Source organism: Argentina silus (assembly GCF_951799395.1).
Source record: "Argentina silus genome assembly, chromosome: 20".
Classification (NCBI taxonomy): domain Eukaryota; kingdom Metazoa; phylum Chordata; class Actinopteri; order Argentiniformes; family Argentinidae; genus Argentina; species Argentina silus.
The window spans coordinates 3,123,939-3,141,395 of NC_139674.1; the positions used below are offsets into that span (position 1 = coordinate 3,123,939).

At 45.8% G+C, this 17,457-nt stretch overlaps 1 protein-coding gene across 1 annotated transcript in view; it reads right to left on the reverse strand.

Annotated features, from left to right (window-relative positions):
- Positions 1-16,655, reverse strand: part of tafa5a (TAFA chemokine like family member 5a) — a gene marked incomplete at both ends in the record, with an annotated part of 126,522 nt that extends 109,867 nt beyond the window's left edge. The window contains one exon of the mRNA XM_083691837.1: positions 16,544-16,655. Coding sequence (XP_083547963.1) covers positions 16,544-16,655 — 112 coding nt within the window. The remainder of the gene's footprint in view (positions 1-16,543) is intronic.
- Between the last annotated feature and the right edge of the window lie 802 nt (positions 16,656-17,457).

Genomic DNA, 17,457 nt, shown 5'->3' on the forward strand with positions numbered 1-17,457 from the left:
ACAATGTCATGGTAACACATCGAGGTCACCATTGGGACTGTGTCTGGTTTTGGCCAGGGTACGTGATGACTGACTATCCCTCTCAGCCTCATCCTCTTTCTGGGCCCTCGCCCCACTGCATGCTGGGACATCCAGCCTGTTCCTTTATCACCACAAGGCCAGGAGGATCGCGGGAGGCTCCTGCCTGGCCTTTATCAGCGCCGGGATGGGACTGCAGCATCCTGGCCGGGCGGATCAGAGGTGTGTGAGCAGAGAGAACGTGGCCAAGTGATCACAGGGGACCTAGGAGCCTGCTACTTCAAAGACCTGCAGGGCCACTGTGCCAACCCCCAGCCAACCCCCAGGCAACCCCCAGCCAACCCCTCCCCTAGCCTCAGCCTGCACATAGCAAGTCTGATCACTGTGAGGAGGCTAATGACTGAGGGTTCTGGGCCTCTAAGCCTCTCGAAGGCTGAGTGACTATTGAGATGTGAGCAGTCGCCTTTGACTCATCCCTCTGTTGAGCCGGCTACGGACACAACAGACGAGGCGAGATGAGACGGTTTTGGACTGTTTTAGAGCGCGGTTGTATCGATCGGAAACCAGAGATGCGGACCCGAGTCTCACATTTTGCGACTTGAGACTCGACTCTCGAGTTCGATTTGAGCGTCAGTGACCCGTGACTTCACTCGGACTCGAGCTGCATGACTCGAGAGGCTCGGAGAAGAGACCTGAAAGAGCAGCGCCGTGTTAAATTCTCACCATTGCACCATGAACATACATTTGTGGCAATTCCGTTGCTCAAAGCGGAGAGTCACATATGGGAAATGGCCGTTAAATTATGTTCTGTCCGGTCCACAGTTGCGGAACAGCAAGGGGGGAAATAGAGCACTGTCCTATTATATTTTCAATGCTTGCCGCTTGAAAATCTGCACTCTGAGCAAGGGTTTCAGCGAATGCCTATTCCCAGCCAACAAAAGACCCTCTCAACCGTCGACTTGCTTCATTGCTCTCAATGTACATCTAGTGGACAGGGGGGAAACAACAACACTTGATTCTAATCGGAGATTTCACAATGCCAGTCAATCTGGGGCTGTACTATCAACACTAGCTGTAACTCATCATTTGGATGGCCTTTCTATGAGTAATATTAATAAATAAAATGACAATTTCTAACATGATCTGTGACGTTTGTGATGGAGGCCGAATGTAAGAAAAACAGAGCATATTAAAAAATGGCATTGGCACGTAACACTTAAACATTGACTTGAAGGTTCCTCTCGGCTGTTGTATCTGAGCATGGCTGAAGCCTTCAGGTGAGACAGAGATGCTGTATATGACAACAGCTGGGTGAGGAGAGAGGGTTCTGCAAGCATTGTGTTAGAATAACATGCTAAAAAAAAAAAAACGAGCCTCTTTATCAAAAGGCGAAGAGTCTCAAGATCACCCCTGATCCTAACGAAGCAAACTGTTAGACATTTCTATGGCATTTTGATAAATCGAGGTTCAGTGCTTCAGTGTTAACTTTTTCTTCTTTGCCAGAATAACCTTCAGGGAAGTGTTCATAATCAATTTACCTTGGTGATTTAGTCAGAAAAAACATGTCTCACTGACATTCAAAATGGCTCTCTGGAGGTGTTCCATTGGCATAGAGTACAACCAGCCGGTATTCAAGTATCAGTTTTAGTATATTAAAGAATTGTGCATATTCAGGAATAATATTGCATTCTGTATACTCAACTTGTATAGTGTTATAGTCAGAATTGATTTGCTATTACTTTGTATTTACTGTGTCATTTGATTTAACCATTGCAATTGATTTACAACGATTTACATTGTAATTTAATACTTATTATATTCTTAATATCACAAATGCAAATTGGAATGGAATTAATAGAAGGCTCAGTGACATAGTTATATGATCTCATATCAAACCAATATAAAACAATTATGTGCCAGGAGATATGATTCATTTCAGAAAGTTAATAAGGTCACATTATCACACAGAGTATAACTTCTTCTGAAATATATCTTAGTCTCTCAGAATAATTGAGAGAGAACTGTGAGAGAGGGAGAGAGTCTGGGGAGAAAAATGAACCCCAAAGAAAAAAAGTTTATACGCCTTTGGAAGACTGGGCTTAATACGATTTTTACTGTCAAGGGGGTCAAATGGAAATATTTTTTATTCTAAATCCGGCCCAGAATTTATACCTGTCTGCCATCATCGATAGGCATAGCACACAAGGACATTCTCAAGGCAAAACCATAAAGTACAGTCTCTCGTGGGTCCTGCACAGCAGCGATGATCTCACAGACAGCCTTCTGGAAAGGGAGAAGGAGGGGTGCTTAAATGAAAGGGAAGATAATAATTGGACTGCGTGCGTATTTCCTCTCTTTTCAAATCACATCAGAATCTGCCTTTGACAGCAGGTGATTTCGGTGACAGCAATTACAGCAGGGTATTTAAACTGCATGACTAGGCACATTAGTCTGGGAGTTGTTTGGTGCCAGGAGTCTCGGCGATGGAAGACATTCAAATGTCAGCGGTTTATATGGTGCCCTGTAAAGCATGTGTGTGAGAGAGAAAGAGAAAGAGAAAGAAAGAAAGAGAGAGAGAGAAAGAGAGAGAGAGAGAGAAATAAAGGAAGAAAGAAAGGAAAAGGAGAAGGAGAAAGAACAGAGGATGAGTCTATGTCATGGACATCTGTACTGCCAAAGTAAGCGTACTACCCAGTGGTCATAGAGTAACTGCTTCTCCAATGGAATCCTAGAGGGTAGTCATTTGGACTAAAGCTGTGTTCTTAGTCCAACTGGCCCTTGTCCAAAGCAACAAACCAGTACTTTAACAGAATTGGCTTTGTACTCCAGCTCTTCTCACCAGTCAGCCTTCATGTAGCTGGTTAAAACAGCTTTATAAACTCAGGAATTTAATTAAAAGCCATTATTTTGTGTAAGCACCCAATCACCGTGACCTGCGCCGACTCTGAAACTCTCACCCACCTACAGTACTGGATGAGACACGTGAGTATTTCTAGTCGGTGTAGAGTGAGTACGATAGCATGTGTGTTGGAATGTGTCTGTTTGTAGAGGCACTGTAGGGTAGTGTGGTGGGAGTGCAGTCTAACTGCTGAAAAGCATGATTACGGCAAGTTTATGGACATATTGTGGAAGGTCAGGTCTCAAGATAGTTTTTTTCACTTTGCGCAGAACAGGGAGTAGGGGATGCAGGCACCCACACACACAAGCTCAGTCATGTTGGTTATGTAAGAGATTGAGAACGTTCTCTGAATGACTTCACCCACAAACAAGGCAAAAGTGCAAGTTATTTACATCATTCAGTGAATATAAGAGTTCTTGGCTCGCTTACAAATTAAAGCCCTGACTTGATTACAGCCGGTTTCAACTACAGAAGCCTGGACAAAGAGGAAGACGCAGTACCAGACTTTACAATACGAGGGCATACTGCAGCCCGAGCTAGCATTTCGCCTGCCAGCGTCCAAACCAAATCACAACATGTCACAAGGCGAATCCTAAACATAATGAAACCGCAGAGCACTTTTTCTCAGTCTGTGATGGCTGTGTTTATCATCTGACATTGGGTTGTGTTTATTTTGCCCCCCCCCCCCCAAAACCCATTCCCCTGCTCCCTCAGCCTTCCAAAAAAAAAGGAACTTTAACTTGTTTTTTTGTCTACTTTACCCTTGAGCCGGTGTATTTTCGGCAGCAACCATGGCTCCATCTCCCCAGTTCCCATTTTACAACAGTCAGGCTGTTCAATAAAGCGCCATGGGGACCCACAGGACCGGAATGGTTGAACACTGTGAGCATTCGATTCTGCTTGAATTATCCCAGGGTGGGTGCTTACTATGGGAAAAAAAAATAATATGTATGGCTTATTTAATCCCAGCAATGCACAAATCTGTCTTTCGCAAATGGAGGATAAATGTTGCGTGCCTTGGAGAAACACTTCCAGGGGTTCCTTTTAGCTCTGCGGTGCGTTGTTAAAGCATGATATTCTGTGTATGGAAACCTTGTCGGTTTATGAACCGGCGTGTTTTTTAATGGTACGATGGAGAGAGGTTTAGTTTGGTTATACTTGGGAGAGTGTCCTCAAAACAAAGGGTTCTCAGCCTTCCTCTGAGGTTACAATACAGAACATGGCTCCCTGTTAACCAATAAACATTTAACTCAGTCGAAAAATAGCTAAGCTAACACTCCAGGCTATCTAACTACGCTGCTCGGTGAGCAATACCCTACATCAGCCAGTCTGAGCACAAATCGACCAATAGCGTATTTTGCTTTCTCTCTTTCTCTCGTTCGGGTGATGCGCGCACACACACACACACACACACACACTCTCTCAAAACAAGCCATTAGCGTTCCAATTGGGCTCTTTTGAAATGCCAGCACAAAGCAAAAATGTTTGCATAATTTCGGCGGTGCTATTTTATATTTTTTTGTAAAGAAATGGCGTGGAAGAAAAGCAGTTCAGCTCTTTGGCTTTCAGAAAAAAGGAACCCCCCCCCCCACCACCACCAACCCCCCAGTTTGGCTAAGTGGCCTGTGTATGAGAGAGCCAGTGATGTATAACCAGGACCTTGCATTTAATTAAGCCCGCCTCCTCCACTTTTCTGCAAGCGTGCATAATCATTTCATACACTGTGATATCATCTGCTTAATGCGCTATTTTACCATACAGTTAAACCTGGGCCATAAATCTCAGAGCTTTCCTTTAATAGATGCAGCCAGGGCCTGAATAATGTGTGCATTAGATTAGTAGCCGAACCTCCATGCTGAGAAATACTTCACGGTTATCTTCTTAGGGGCTCCCTCCCGAGTATCTTAGTGGCCCTGATGGCGAGAGTGTGTGTGTGTGTGTGTGTGTGTGTGTGTGTGTGTGTGTGTGTGTGTGTGTGTGTGTGTGTGTGTGTGTGTGTGTGTGTGTGTGTGTGTGTGTGTGTGAAAGTGTGAGTTCCCTCCTTAAGTGCATATCCAGTAATGTTATGCTCCCTTAGGAGATAGCCACAGAAACACTTCACTGAGGCTTTCACAATGTGTGGCCCTGTTCCCTCACACCAACAGTGGGGCATAGGTCAACATGTAGGCTTTGAAATAAGTCTATGCATCCACTCAGGAGCGGTATCGCACTTTAAAGGTTGTGGCTTCAAATCCTTTTGTCATGGCATTGCAGAACATCCTCTTCTCTCTCTCTCTCTCTCGCTCTCTTTTTTTTTTTTTTTTTTACATTCTTTTCTTCGTTCTTGAGTGGAGGAAGAGATGGTGTGACCTCGTTATGGAAATCACAATGCAACAAAAAAGGCGACCGCTACAAGTTCTGAAATCCTTCGAAATGTTTATATCCTCTCCTGGTCATTTATCTCCTCTGTGTAGCTGTGGAGGATTCATCATTGTGTTGCTCTCCATGTTGTTATGACTTTACATACTAAACAGGGCCTTGGATGGCTGCAGTACAAAGTTCCCGCAGACCCGCCACACGGAATCTTAAAATATTCCGCAACAGTGCCGAAGGATTTGTTAATTACCGCTCCGACATCTGTCCTCTGTGTAGGCTGGGATTAGCAGGGAATAACAGCCTTATTCTGATCTCCTTGCGAAACAACGTGGATCACAACAGATGTCAAAACACTCGCATTAATATTCATGAATTGTAAGGTCAAGATTTTTTGGTTGTGATTCCTTTAATTGCCGTCGTTCTATGAATAATGCATGTTGGGTTTTTTTTTTTTGGGGGGGGGGGGGTTTCTGCGGGGCTTCTTCCATCTGATGTGCGCCCAACATCCATCCAATGTCCTCCAAAGTATCCCTACAAGCCGAAGGAATTGATGAAATTACAGATGTTCTTTTGTAATGAGTATTCCTGTGATTAAGTCATATCAGAGACCCCGAAGGAATAGGAATGCAATCGTGAAATACAGAGGCGTTCTTCGGTGGAAGATCTGTACAAAGACCTGCACTCTCGACATTGACAAATTAAGTAATTGCCCTTACGTGATTCACTTAGATTGTAACACCATTCACTGACGGAACAAAGACTCAGATTCAATTGGGATCTGGGAGAGCCATACATCTTCTCCTGATACCATATAGATCTTCATGGTAACCAGAAAAGTTAAATAGCCTCCCTCAATATTTGGGTTTATGGCAAGTATATTGTTATTCATCGTACAGTATGTATACCTCCTCCAACTGAGTATTTTATTGTGCAGCAGGGGGAATATAAACACGAAAAATGACAAGAAATCGAATTCAGTTTTTATTGCGACGTTGCCTCTGATGTGACAGTGTTCTAAATCTCCCTGGGAAACAGAAACCAAAAGCTACATGTCATAAACCTTATATAGGCTATGGAACACATTGGATTATAACTGTCATGCTCAAACTTATGTGACAAAGGCAAACCTGTCATTCTGCACTGTAGGCTTCTCATTAATATGCCGACGTTGGCATTAATTGCTGTCGTCGAGTCATGCAGCTGAACATACATCACATGATCCCTGTTGTGGTACATAATGAGGATTTCAACCCTGAAGTGCCCTACTTATAACACACATGCTTCGACTGTCACTGTAACAATGGAATACTTTATCGCTGGGCTAAAGGGGAGGGGGGGGGGGGGGGGGGGGTGGTACGGAAAGAGGGGAGTGGGGGGGGATGAGAGGGGGGAGAGGGAGAGGGGGAGAGGAGATACACCCTCCATTCCATTTCCAGAGGCTGCCAGGCAGGCTTAAGCAAGCCATGTTTCACATGTAGAAAAGTATCAGCTGGAATTACACTGCTCTGGCTGAACGAGTACCTTCAGGGGTCATTTCCGGTCGCTGTGTTTCTCACAGAAAGCTCTTAAAGGCGTTTCTTATCCCACCCCCTGTCTGTCTCTCTGTGTATTTCTCTCTCTCTCTTTCTTTCTCTCTCTCTGTGTATTTCTCTCTCTCTCTCTCTCTCTCTCTCTCTCTCTCTCTCTCTCTCTATCTTCACTGTACATGATGACTCATCCATCACCTTGTCTACCCAGCCAGAGAGAGCAGGGGTGATCATCATTCAACACTGACTCCATTTCAATTCCATACAGTAGCCACGTAAGACTCAATGTAATCAGACAACCAGGTCAAGACACCAAATCCATGTTTTTGTTGCAGGCACTTCACTTAGATTCTAAGATCCCGATTTCCATACCGTAACACCATGGCCTGCGTTAAAAAAAAAAAGCCCCCCCCCTCGGAGCAGAAACAGCACATAAATAGCACATAAAGTCACACCGCAGCAGGAGACGTCGTAGGGTGGGATTTTCACCCACCGTGAATCAGAGAATCTGTCAATAGCAGAGGTGTTGTCAGGAGTGGTGGTGCTGTCTGCAGTATGGCATACGGAGTCACCTTGAATCGTTGTAATAGAGTCCAAATTGAGACCAGCAGCCAGGTAATGCACCATATAGCTTTCTGCCAAGAGCCGTTTACTCAGCGGTTATGTCATTGATCAGGGATGGGCAACACGCCACCCTTTTTTTTGCGTCCCATGGGTCAATTTATAAAAAAAAAGTGTTTTATTTTTAGTATATTTTAAGATAGGTCAGCTTTAACTCTCAGTTTTGATTTTCATTCCAATAGTGTTGCTTGCATCCAATAACATATTTTTCTTTTCTCTCTTATGCAATAAATAATAAGAATACATTGATTTCCCTGTGATTTTTCAGATAAATTTGAAATAGTCACGGTTGCACTGGCTCACTTGAAAAAAAACACTTATGCTCCAGAACCTTTATTCAATTATTCTTAATTGTATTGTGAGATATTATAATGCAATTGGTTATGATAGTATAAATGATAGTATGAATGCATAAATGGGTTAACTGTGTGTATGTGTATGTGTATGTGTGTGTGTGTGTGTGTGTGTGTGTGTGTGTGTGTGTGTGTGTGTGTGTGCATGTGCGCGCGCGTGTGTGTGCATGTGCGCGCGCGTGTGTGTGCATTGCGGCCCCATGAAAGTGAGAACATTCTTTATTCTGCCCCTACCAGCATCAAAGTTGCCCGTCCCTGTCACAGAGCGTCCTTGAGCTGATTGCTGTGGCTGTGGCCTGGTAGACGTTCTGTGGTGGTAACACAAGTGGTACAACTTTCCAGAGGTTGGTCTGTTATCGTGTTAAGTGTGCGTGGGAGTCATCGTAGGACAAGAGACAATTGATTGAACGGATTTGACTTGGACACCATTACCTCCCCCAGTAACATGTATCAAGCAGGCACACTCCCTATACTGCTGTGTAACTACCTCTCAGACCCAATGACAAATGGGCTTGTCTCATTCTAATGTAATATTTGTTTCGACTTCTGAAGTCTCTGATTCTGCCGCTAGACTGGCTGACTCTTTCATCGTATTAGCCGACTTGATTCCCTGACTGCCGATTGGTGGACTGAGCAATTTCATCCATCTGCTTTTGTCTCATTGTCTGTGTGTCTTTCTTTCTTTTTTTTCTCTCTCTCCCTCCCTCCCTCTCCCTCTCTCCCTCCTTCCCTCTCTCTCTCCCTCCCTCTCTCTCTCCCTCCTTCCCTCTCTCTCTCTCCCTCCTTCCCTCCCTCCCTCTCTCTCTCTCCTTCCCTCCCTCCCTTCCTCTCACTCTCTCACTCCCTCTCCTCTCTCTCTCCCTCTCTCTCTCCCTCCCTCCCTGTCTCTCTCTCCCTCTCTCCCTCTCTCTCCCCACTTTGCTGGCTCGTCTCTGCCCCAGACAATTTCTGTCTTGGTTCTGCGAGTTGGATTCCAGTGATGGGGTCCTCCAGGAATTCAAAACGTTCAAATGTTCAAACGTTCTTCCAGGCAATTGCTTTTTTCAATAATAAAGAGGAGTAGTTTTAGCATCTTCCCCTTAGCGCATCAAGCTGACTTGTTGTTGTTTTTATCTCCAAGTAGACAATCCACATAGGTGTCTTTAGCTTTTGTGAATGTACGATGTTTATTGTTGTAGTCATTGCGAATTTAAGTTTGCAGTGATATACAGAAGATACTGTATTGGTTCGTGCCTTGGTTAAACAAGCTAGCCCATAAACTGTTAGGTCCTGTAAAAGCGTTCTGTATTCAGCATGAAACTTTAAGATCCATACATTATGCATGTCTTTTAAATATGTATTTAACACACAATGACGTGTTATCCAGCATTTAAGCAGCAATTTCCAGAGCGAAGAGAAATGCAATGAACAGCAAAACTAGAGTTTCTGAACGTAAGCCAGGTTCTCTGAAGGAGATGCAGGAGGCCACTTGCGATGTGACTTGCACTCTGTTTACCTATCTGCTGAAGACCCCTACACAATCCCGCCTTGTACATGCCGGTGATGCCGGCAGCCAGATTACCGGGCCTACCGCCCGTCCTATTATAATGGACCTAGCAAGGACACCCAGTTTATCCAGAGAACTTCACAAGCTCAGTGCAAGAAGGGCGTGAGGGGTGAGGGGTGAGGGGTCTCCGTCATCTCGGCCAGAGAACCTGGGTTACGTTCGTAACATCTAGTTCTCTTTAAGACGACTGGGGTGGAGAAAGGGGGGCGGGGGGGGGAGGGGGGGGGGGGGTCTTATGGTCACAACCTGGGTCGGGAAGGGCCTCTTCTCTGACTGAGGGCAGTCTTTCAGGGGAAGGACGGTGTCTGTCCTTGTCCTTCATCCTCCCCCTTAGAGGTTCTGTGGACAGCTTCCAGGGAGGACATGTCCGCCTTGGAAATCACGTCATCCTTCACCTTCCAAGCATACACACACACACACACACACACACACACACACACACACACACACACAAACACAAGCCGCCGTAGCAGAAGGGAGGGTCAGTCCAGGCGGCTGCCATCTTCTCCATCATCTCCATCATCTCCATCTTCTCCATCGTCTCCATCTTCTCCATCAGGCAGATAACCGCTGAGCCTCACTGTCACCGTCCTCACAGTCGCCATCCTCCTCATTCAACTCCTCGCGAGCCTTGAACGAAGGGGGGTTCAGAGACGGAGGAAGAGTAGAGGGGGGGGGTCCGGTCCTTCTCCAGAAGAGAGCTGCGAAGCCTCCCCCTAATCAAGGCGCTCCGCGGCGTCGATACCCTCCACGCACCCTTTGAGAACCTCAGAGTCCAGCAGAGTGCACATGTCTCTTTCACCGTGAGGACCGCGGAGGCAGGCATGAGAACCCAGTTCTGAAAGTCCACACAGTGAACTCACCAAACTCTCACTGTGAACTGCTACCAAAACCCTAACTTCTAAATCGATCTTTTAATATGTCATTTATAGTAAACAACCCTGTTTGCCTGCTGCTACCTGTGTGCCGTCTGTGGAGGCAGCTGGAGGTAGAGATGCTCAGCATTCACTGCTGATTGAATTGTGAAAACAGACCAACAGATATCCAACGCTTCAGCTCTTCACTGGAGGAGCAGATACTTTATAGAGACAAAGAGTTTTTTGGTTTTGTTTTGTTTTTCCCCCCAAAAAAAGAAGAAACAAAAACTAACAAACCACCTGCACTCTCACCTCTCTCGACACCCTCTGCTCTTCGAGAAGTGATTGTTTTTGCGGTCTTCTGTTTACGTGGCCGTGACATAGATGGATGGTCTTGCCGGTTTCTTTCATCAAGCTATCCTCCAGGGTGCCCCCAAAATTAATTGTCGTAACAGATGGTGGAAACAAATAAGATGGTAATACGGAGGAGATGGATACTGAGGGTCGTAATTGAATGGTGTGTCTGCGTTTTCTTAGGCTGTCTGTTTGTGAGGTATCGGAATTGTAGATTGAAAAGGCAATCGTCATTGATTTGCCATTTCCGCAGAGAGCAATATGCGATGCTGTGTTTCGTCTCAGTCGTGTTGACTTTGAGCTTGGCTGCTGGAGCAGAGGTGGTTTGGTAACTTGTAACCTTAGGCATTAGCCCCCTGAGCTAATGCTGAGGGGCTTTATCTCACAACAACAACCCTGACAGAATAAATGCGGATGTGTCATTCAATTACAAGTCTCACTATCCATCTCCTTCATATTACCCTCTTATTTGTTTCTACCATCTGGTGCGACAATTAATTTTGGATCAGGTCCCTCTTGAAAAAGAGAGTCAATGAGACTAACCTGGATAAATAAAGGTTAAATCGGATTTAAAAAGTAGTTTATCAGGATACGGCCAACCCAGGTTTGTTCCCAGTCAGGTTGTACTACAATACTGGATCATTCGTTGCCTCACGAGAGGAAATGCACTGTATTTATAGCAAATAAAATAGACCAATCCACATTATGCCATGTGCATTTGAGCCACGTGTGCCGTATCAAAGACAAGCACTAAGTGTTAATCAGTTAATAACACCATGTGGATGACAGGGATGCGATCATTTACATCACAGAGAAAAAGCATTGCTCTGCTGCCAGCCTTAATCTGATGGATGTTCATGCATGCCGAACAAGATCTCATCATTTATCAATATTTTATAAGTCACAAAGTCCTTAATCTTCTGCCAACATTCGCCGGCCCATCTGTGATACACACATCATGCAGTGACTGGGAACTTTTCCCCCCATCAGAAATGACATCCATGGTCGTAAAATTGTGTAAGGCCTCCAAGCTCATCAAATTTTCATACGGCCTGCAGACCCATTTTCTTGAGGTCCATAATGCTTTCCTCACGCCTTCTTGGTGGAAACTCAACCAGTTCATTGGTCATGAATTTGCATGCCCACCCATCGATGCAGAGAGAGCGCCCTCCAGGCTGTACTCTGAAAATAGGATAAGATATACAAATATGTGAATGTTCACTTCCAGCACAAGTACTGGCATTTTCAGGTCGGTTGGTTATTTCCATTTCAGAGATAAAGATGAACTCAAACAGGATTAAATGGAAAATAAAAGATAAAAAAAGAACAGAAGTGTGTTCTGTACTGAGCTCCTCTGGCGATTTATTAGGCGCTTTTGATGATCAGACGTCATCATACTGGGCTTATCCCAGTGGCTGGCCCTCAGGCGATGCTCCATCCCAGTAAAGCCTATTCTCTATTGATTCAGCTGGAGGACAGAGACTCCTAAACTAACTGAGAACATCAGAGGACTCCTGCTCAGAGACGGTGGGGTGTTGGCATGTTTGCAGTGGGTGTGTGTGTGTGTGTGTGTGCGCGGCGGAGGGGCGTGGATGCAGTGGTTATGTGGTAGTGTTTGAGGGGAGGTGTATGCCATGGGTATGTAGTGGGAGGTTTTGAGTGCACATGTGGACTGGGAGGTGTTGGGTGATGTGTTGTGATGGATGTCGGGGCGTCTGCAGCGGGAGCGTGTGTGAACGGGTATTTGAGGGATTGTTTCGGCCGATGCTGTGATTAGCCAGAGGCCCTATGCGGTGATGGTGTGTTGGGTGGATGTGACTGGAAAAGCTGAGAGCTGGGATTACATTAGGAGCAGGTATGATTCAGCTGCTGCTGTAATTGACCCTGAGGCTCGTTCAGCAGAGGAGATGGAAGGAGATGGGACAGACTGTGCTATCTCCCTCAACACCCCCTCCTCCCTCTCTCTCTCTCCCTCTCTCTCGCTCTCCCTCTCGCTCTCCCTCTCGCTCTCTCTCTCTCTCTCTCCCTCTCGCTCTCCCTCTCTCTCTCTCTTTCTCCTCTCTCTCTCTCTCTCTCTCTCTCTCTCTCTCTCTCTCTGTCTCTCTCTCTCTCTCTCTCTCTCTCTCTCTCTCCCTCTCGCTCTCCCTCTCTCTCTCTCTTTCTCCCTCTCTCTCTCTCCCTCCCTCTCTCTCGCTCTCCCTCTCGCTCTCTCCCTCTCCCTCTCGCTCTCTCTCTCTCTCTCTCCCTCTCGCTCTCCCTCTCTCTCTCTCTTTCTCCCTCTCTCTCTCTCCCTCCCTCTCTCTCGCTCTCCCTCTCGCTCTCCCTCTCCCTCTCGCTCTCTCTCTCTCTCTCTCCCTCTCGCTCTCCCTCTCTCTCTCTCTTTCTCCCTCTCGCTCTCCCTCTCGCTCTCTCTCTCTCTCTCTCTCTCTCTCTCTCTCTCCCTCTCGCTCTCCCTCTCTCTCTCTCTCTCCCTCTCTCTCTCCATCTCTCTCTCTCTATCTCCCTCTCCCTCCCTCCCTCCCTCTCTCTCTCTCTTTCTCCCTCTCTCTCCCTCTCTCCCTCCCTCCCTCCCTCCCTCAACCAGGCAGGCATGTCTTATAATACATGGGAAATGACGGCTTTGTAGAAACTCATGTTTTTTTGTGTGTTTTTTTTTTTTTTTTTACTATTTAAATCAATTCCAATGTAGTACAAGCTATTATACAAGTAATAGCAGCAGTCAGCAACAGCATCTGTACTGTACCTGCCATGAGGCTGATAATGACTTGCAGCTGCTTTGTATATCCATAAGGCTCACACACCAGGGGAGGCCGGTGGAGGTAGAAATCGGAGGACGGCCTCATTGTAATGCATGGAACGGAATGACGTGTTTGATACAATCGGTCATTTTATTCCATGCATTACAATGAGCCCGTCCTCCGATTTCTACCTCCACCAGCCTCCCACATAACATTCATGTTGTATGACGAAAGAAATGTCAAAGGACTGCAGTCTTAAGACATCCCTATTGCTCTAACTACCACACTAAGATTATATATATATATATATGCCAGTGAGTGTATACATTTTTTTTCAGTGTATATGATCCCAGCAGGAATCGAACCCACAACCTAAGCGTTGTGCTCTACCCACTGAGCCACAGAGGACCATCACAACCGCTTCCTCCGTGGCCTCTTCATTTGTGCGTCAAAGCTAACAAGCGTAGCCGATGGATGAGCAATATCACCAGCAAAAACAAATGCATGTCAAGACGCATCCAGAGGAGGGAGCTAGTGCCCAGAATAAAACAATCTAATCTCTCTCTCTCTTTTCCAGATCTTTCCCTGTAATCCACTTAACAATAACCATTATCAGTGGCTATTGCAACACTCTAACCTAATCAGAACATCCGCCAAAAATATACAACCACAAGTCTGTGACATGAATAGTTGAATCAATCTCTTCAGTCTCTCTCTCTCTCTGTCTCTGTCTCTCTCTCTCTCTCTCTCTCTCTCTGTCTCTCTCTCTCTGTCTCTCTCTCTGCAGGGGCCTCAGTGAGGATGGCAGATCGTACAGTCAGATGCTAATATTAAGAGACAGCTTCCATATGAGCCACAGTTATAATCACAGGCCTCCCGTTTCTCCCCTGTCAGAAGCTCACCATTTCACAAGTGAGCAAATTGGTGGCAGACTGAAAAATGCAGCCAAACCGTTGAAGGCGTGGTGCAAGGCATGTGTATCAACATAGCAAACACACATCTTCATCATCATCATCATCATCATCATCATCATCAGGCCAGGTTCTGTCAGTGCTTCAGGTCAGACTCTGAGTCACAGAGGAGCAGGACGTCCGTTGGTCAGCCAGTCAAGTCTGAGACCCGTCTATGAGATAACAACTGGGTCAGGGCACAGCTCCAGGATCCATTACGGACTGGACATGAGAGACGGGCCGTGACAGGAGGGAGGGAGGGAGGGAGGGAGGGTGGGAGAGAGGGAGGGAGGGACGGGGAGAGGGGACAGAACAAAAGGACACACCGGGACACAGGAAACAAGAGATCGAGAGAAACTGACAGAGGTCTGAACAGGGGGGACGTAAGAAAGAGACAAGGGTAAAACCCAAGCATGCAAAAGCCTCTGAATGCTGAATATCTAATAACCAGTTCCCAGAGAGGACAGGAGAGACAGGCCAGTGCAAAGGTAAACTGTTCTATTCTCTGTGGTGAAACTGAACAAGCAAAAGCTTCTGAAGACAGAGGATCTAAAAACTCTGAGAGAAGAAATAAGGAAGACAGGCCAGGACAAAAGAGAGGGAGAGACTGCCACAGGGCACAGCTTACAGGAGAGGAAACGGTAACAATCAAATAAGCCAGATGCTCTTCAAACTCCGGGGGATCTTCGTGGTTCTCTGACTGCTGACCAGAGCAAACAGCCGAGCCTGGCCACTGATTGGACACAAGCCAAGGATCAATCAGGGCCAGAGAGGAAGATCTCAGAGACACCGCAGTCGGTCTGAGCGCCAGTGATTAAACAGGCCCCGGCCTATGTGATCAAAACACATCTTCTGTTCATTTCCCAAGATAAAATGAGAGAAAACTAAAAACAGATTCAATCCCCTCTGCTACCTCGAGTCTTCATGTACCGCCGAAGCTGAGGCAATTGCAGAGAAAAATGAGGGGCTGGATCCATTTTTTTCTATTTTTTTCCCATTTTTTTATTATCCAACACAGTAAATGTGCCCCTAGACAACGGAATGATTATATTAGTCATTAGCTTAACGGCTAATGAAATAGCTTAGCTGTTAATGGGCTTATCATGGTTAATGCACATCGCTTCCATTTTCTCACACATAACCCTCTGTGCCAGCTTGATATCTCCCTGGAGACGCAGAGAGGGTGACAGCGTATTTCCTCGGGGGGATGGCGGCGTTGCTACCGTGAGTCAGGCGTCATGCTTTACGTGGTGAAACGGCACGGCTTATTTCTGGGATTTTGTATTCTTTACCAGATGTCTGTGTCCTTCAGGTTCAGACATGTTTGGAACAAATAAAGTGTCGGGCGAAGTCGTTGTGAAAATGGGTCAGAAATAGAAGTGATATTCATTGCTTGATGGTGAGCCCATAATAATAATTATATTGTACAAGTTAGACACTGCAGGGGTGCAAAAAACATTGCAAACAAAACACTTCATACATTCTGGTGGTGGTGGTGGTGGAGGAGATGTGTGGTTGGTGTGTGTGTGTGTGTGTGTGTGTGTGTGTGTGTGTGTGCGAGGGGGGGGAGGGGGGGTATAGTGTTATAGTGTAAGGTTGTGAATGATATCCACTGTAACAGCTTCATGCGTGGAAGTATGTGCCACATTGGCTACCTGCTCAGTTTGTACATGATCTGTCAAGGTTTGTAAAACAGAGAATGATGATAGTGAGCTCTTCTTGGCTATCCTATGCTGCAGACTTCAAACGATATAATCATATAAATTAATAATAATTAGAATGTACAAGTTAAATACCGAAGGGGTGCAAAGCGCAGCAGACCATTTCAACTGCGACTTCACTGTTCATAAATCCTGGTTGGTGGTACTGGGGATGGGGTGTGTGTGTGTGTGTGTGTGTGTGTGTGTGTGTGTGTGTGTGTGTGTGTGTGTGTGTGTGTGTGTGTGTGTGTGTGTGTGTGTGAGTGTGTGTGAGTGTGTGTGTGTGTGTGTGTGTGTGTGTGTGTGCGTGTGTGCGTGTACGTGTGTGTGTGCGTGTACATGTGTGTGTGCGCGTGTGTGTGGGTATGCGTGTACGTGTGTGCGTGTGTGTGTGTGTGTGTGTGTGTGTGTGTGTGCCCGCGCGCGTCTGAGAAATCCAAACAGTTTTCCAATACTTTAACAAGATGACAGTTTGACAGAGTGAGAAAACCAATAGGGTTAAGTGATTTCCGATATGCTGTCGCATAATTTTGATGTCAAAGCAACACTGTGACACGGTCGCCCTCAACGCAGAATTTTCCCCATGTGAGCCAATATGTCTGGGTTAAAACGAATCGAAGACTTACCGCAGTAGATAATTAGCAGACTGGTCAACAGAATCACAGCCCACAAAGTTGAAGACATCCTCGGCCAGGAATTGGCATCCTTACGTTTTGTCAACCTTGGATTCGAAGCCATAATGTAATTCACCAGCTATGTCCTCCTATCAACTAAAGACAATTTCACCATTTCACCAGCAGGACTTCCCTCCACGCACAAAGCGCCTGCTGCGGCAGCGTCGAAAAGCTCTTAGGTCAGCCAGTGCGTAAAAAAGGTAACATCTTCTTGGGCTAACAGTAGAAACTAAAAAAAAGGTTGCCTACTATATCTTGATGCGCTTTGAATGAGCGCGATGCAACTGGATGTTTAATGTCCCTCACGTGCGTATTAGAGATGAGTAATTCCAAGGAGCAGAAAGTAGTTGAGGAGAACGGGACTGCACTGCCTAGATCTCCAATGCGATGAGTAGAGAAGCCTTAAGGATTCAATCATTTATACCGCAACATCGTAAACCCTGGAAAGCCTACACCTGTGGTAGAGGAGGATCTGTGCATATCATATGCAGCGTCTCCTCGGTAAAGGCGAGAGTAAACTAGTTAAATCAATGGGTTCTGCAAAATCCGATTGTGAATGTAAGGGTTTCACTCCAGAGGAAAAGTCATTTGACTGCTCTCAAACACAAACTAGCAGATGATAAAGATAACCAAGATCAACCGGAGGAGGAAAGAAAAGGAGAGCGAGAGAGAGAGAGAGAGAGCGAGGGAGCGCAGCGCGCACTATGCGTCGTAAGTCCCTCCGTGGTTTGAGTCATTAACTGTAGGACGAAGATTTATTTTGGAATAAATATTGATGCTATCTTAAACTTGTTCTTATGCCTGTATCATAAACATTAAAACGCATAGTTTGAGTTGTAGATGTAGAATTCAAGACATTAGCCATC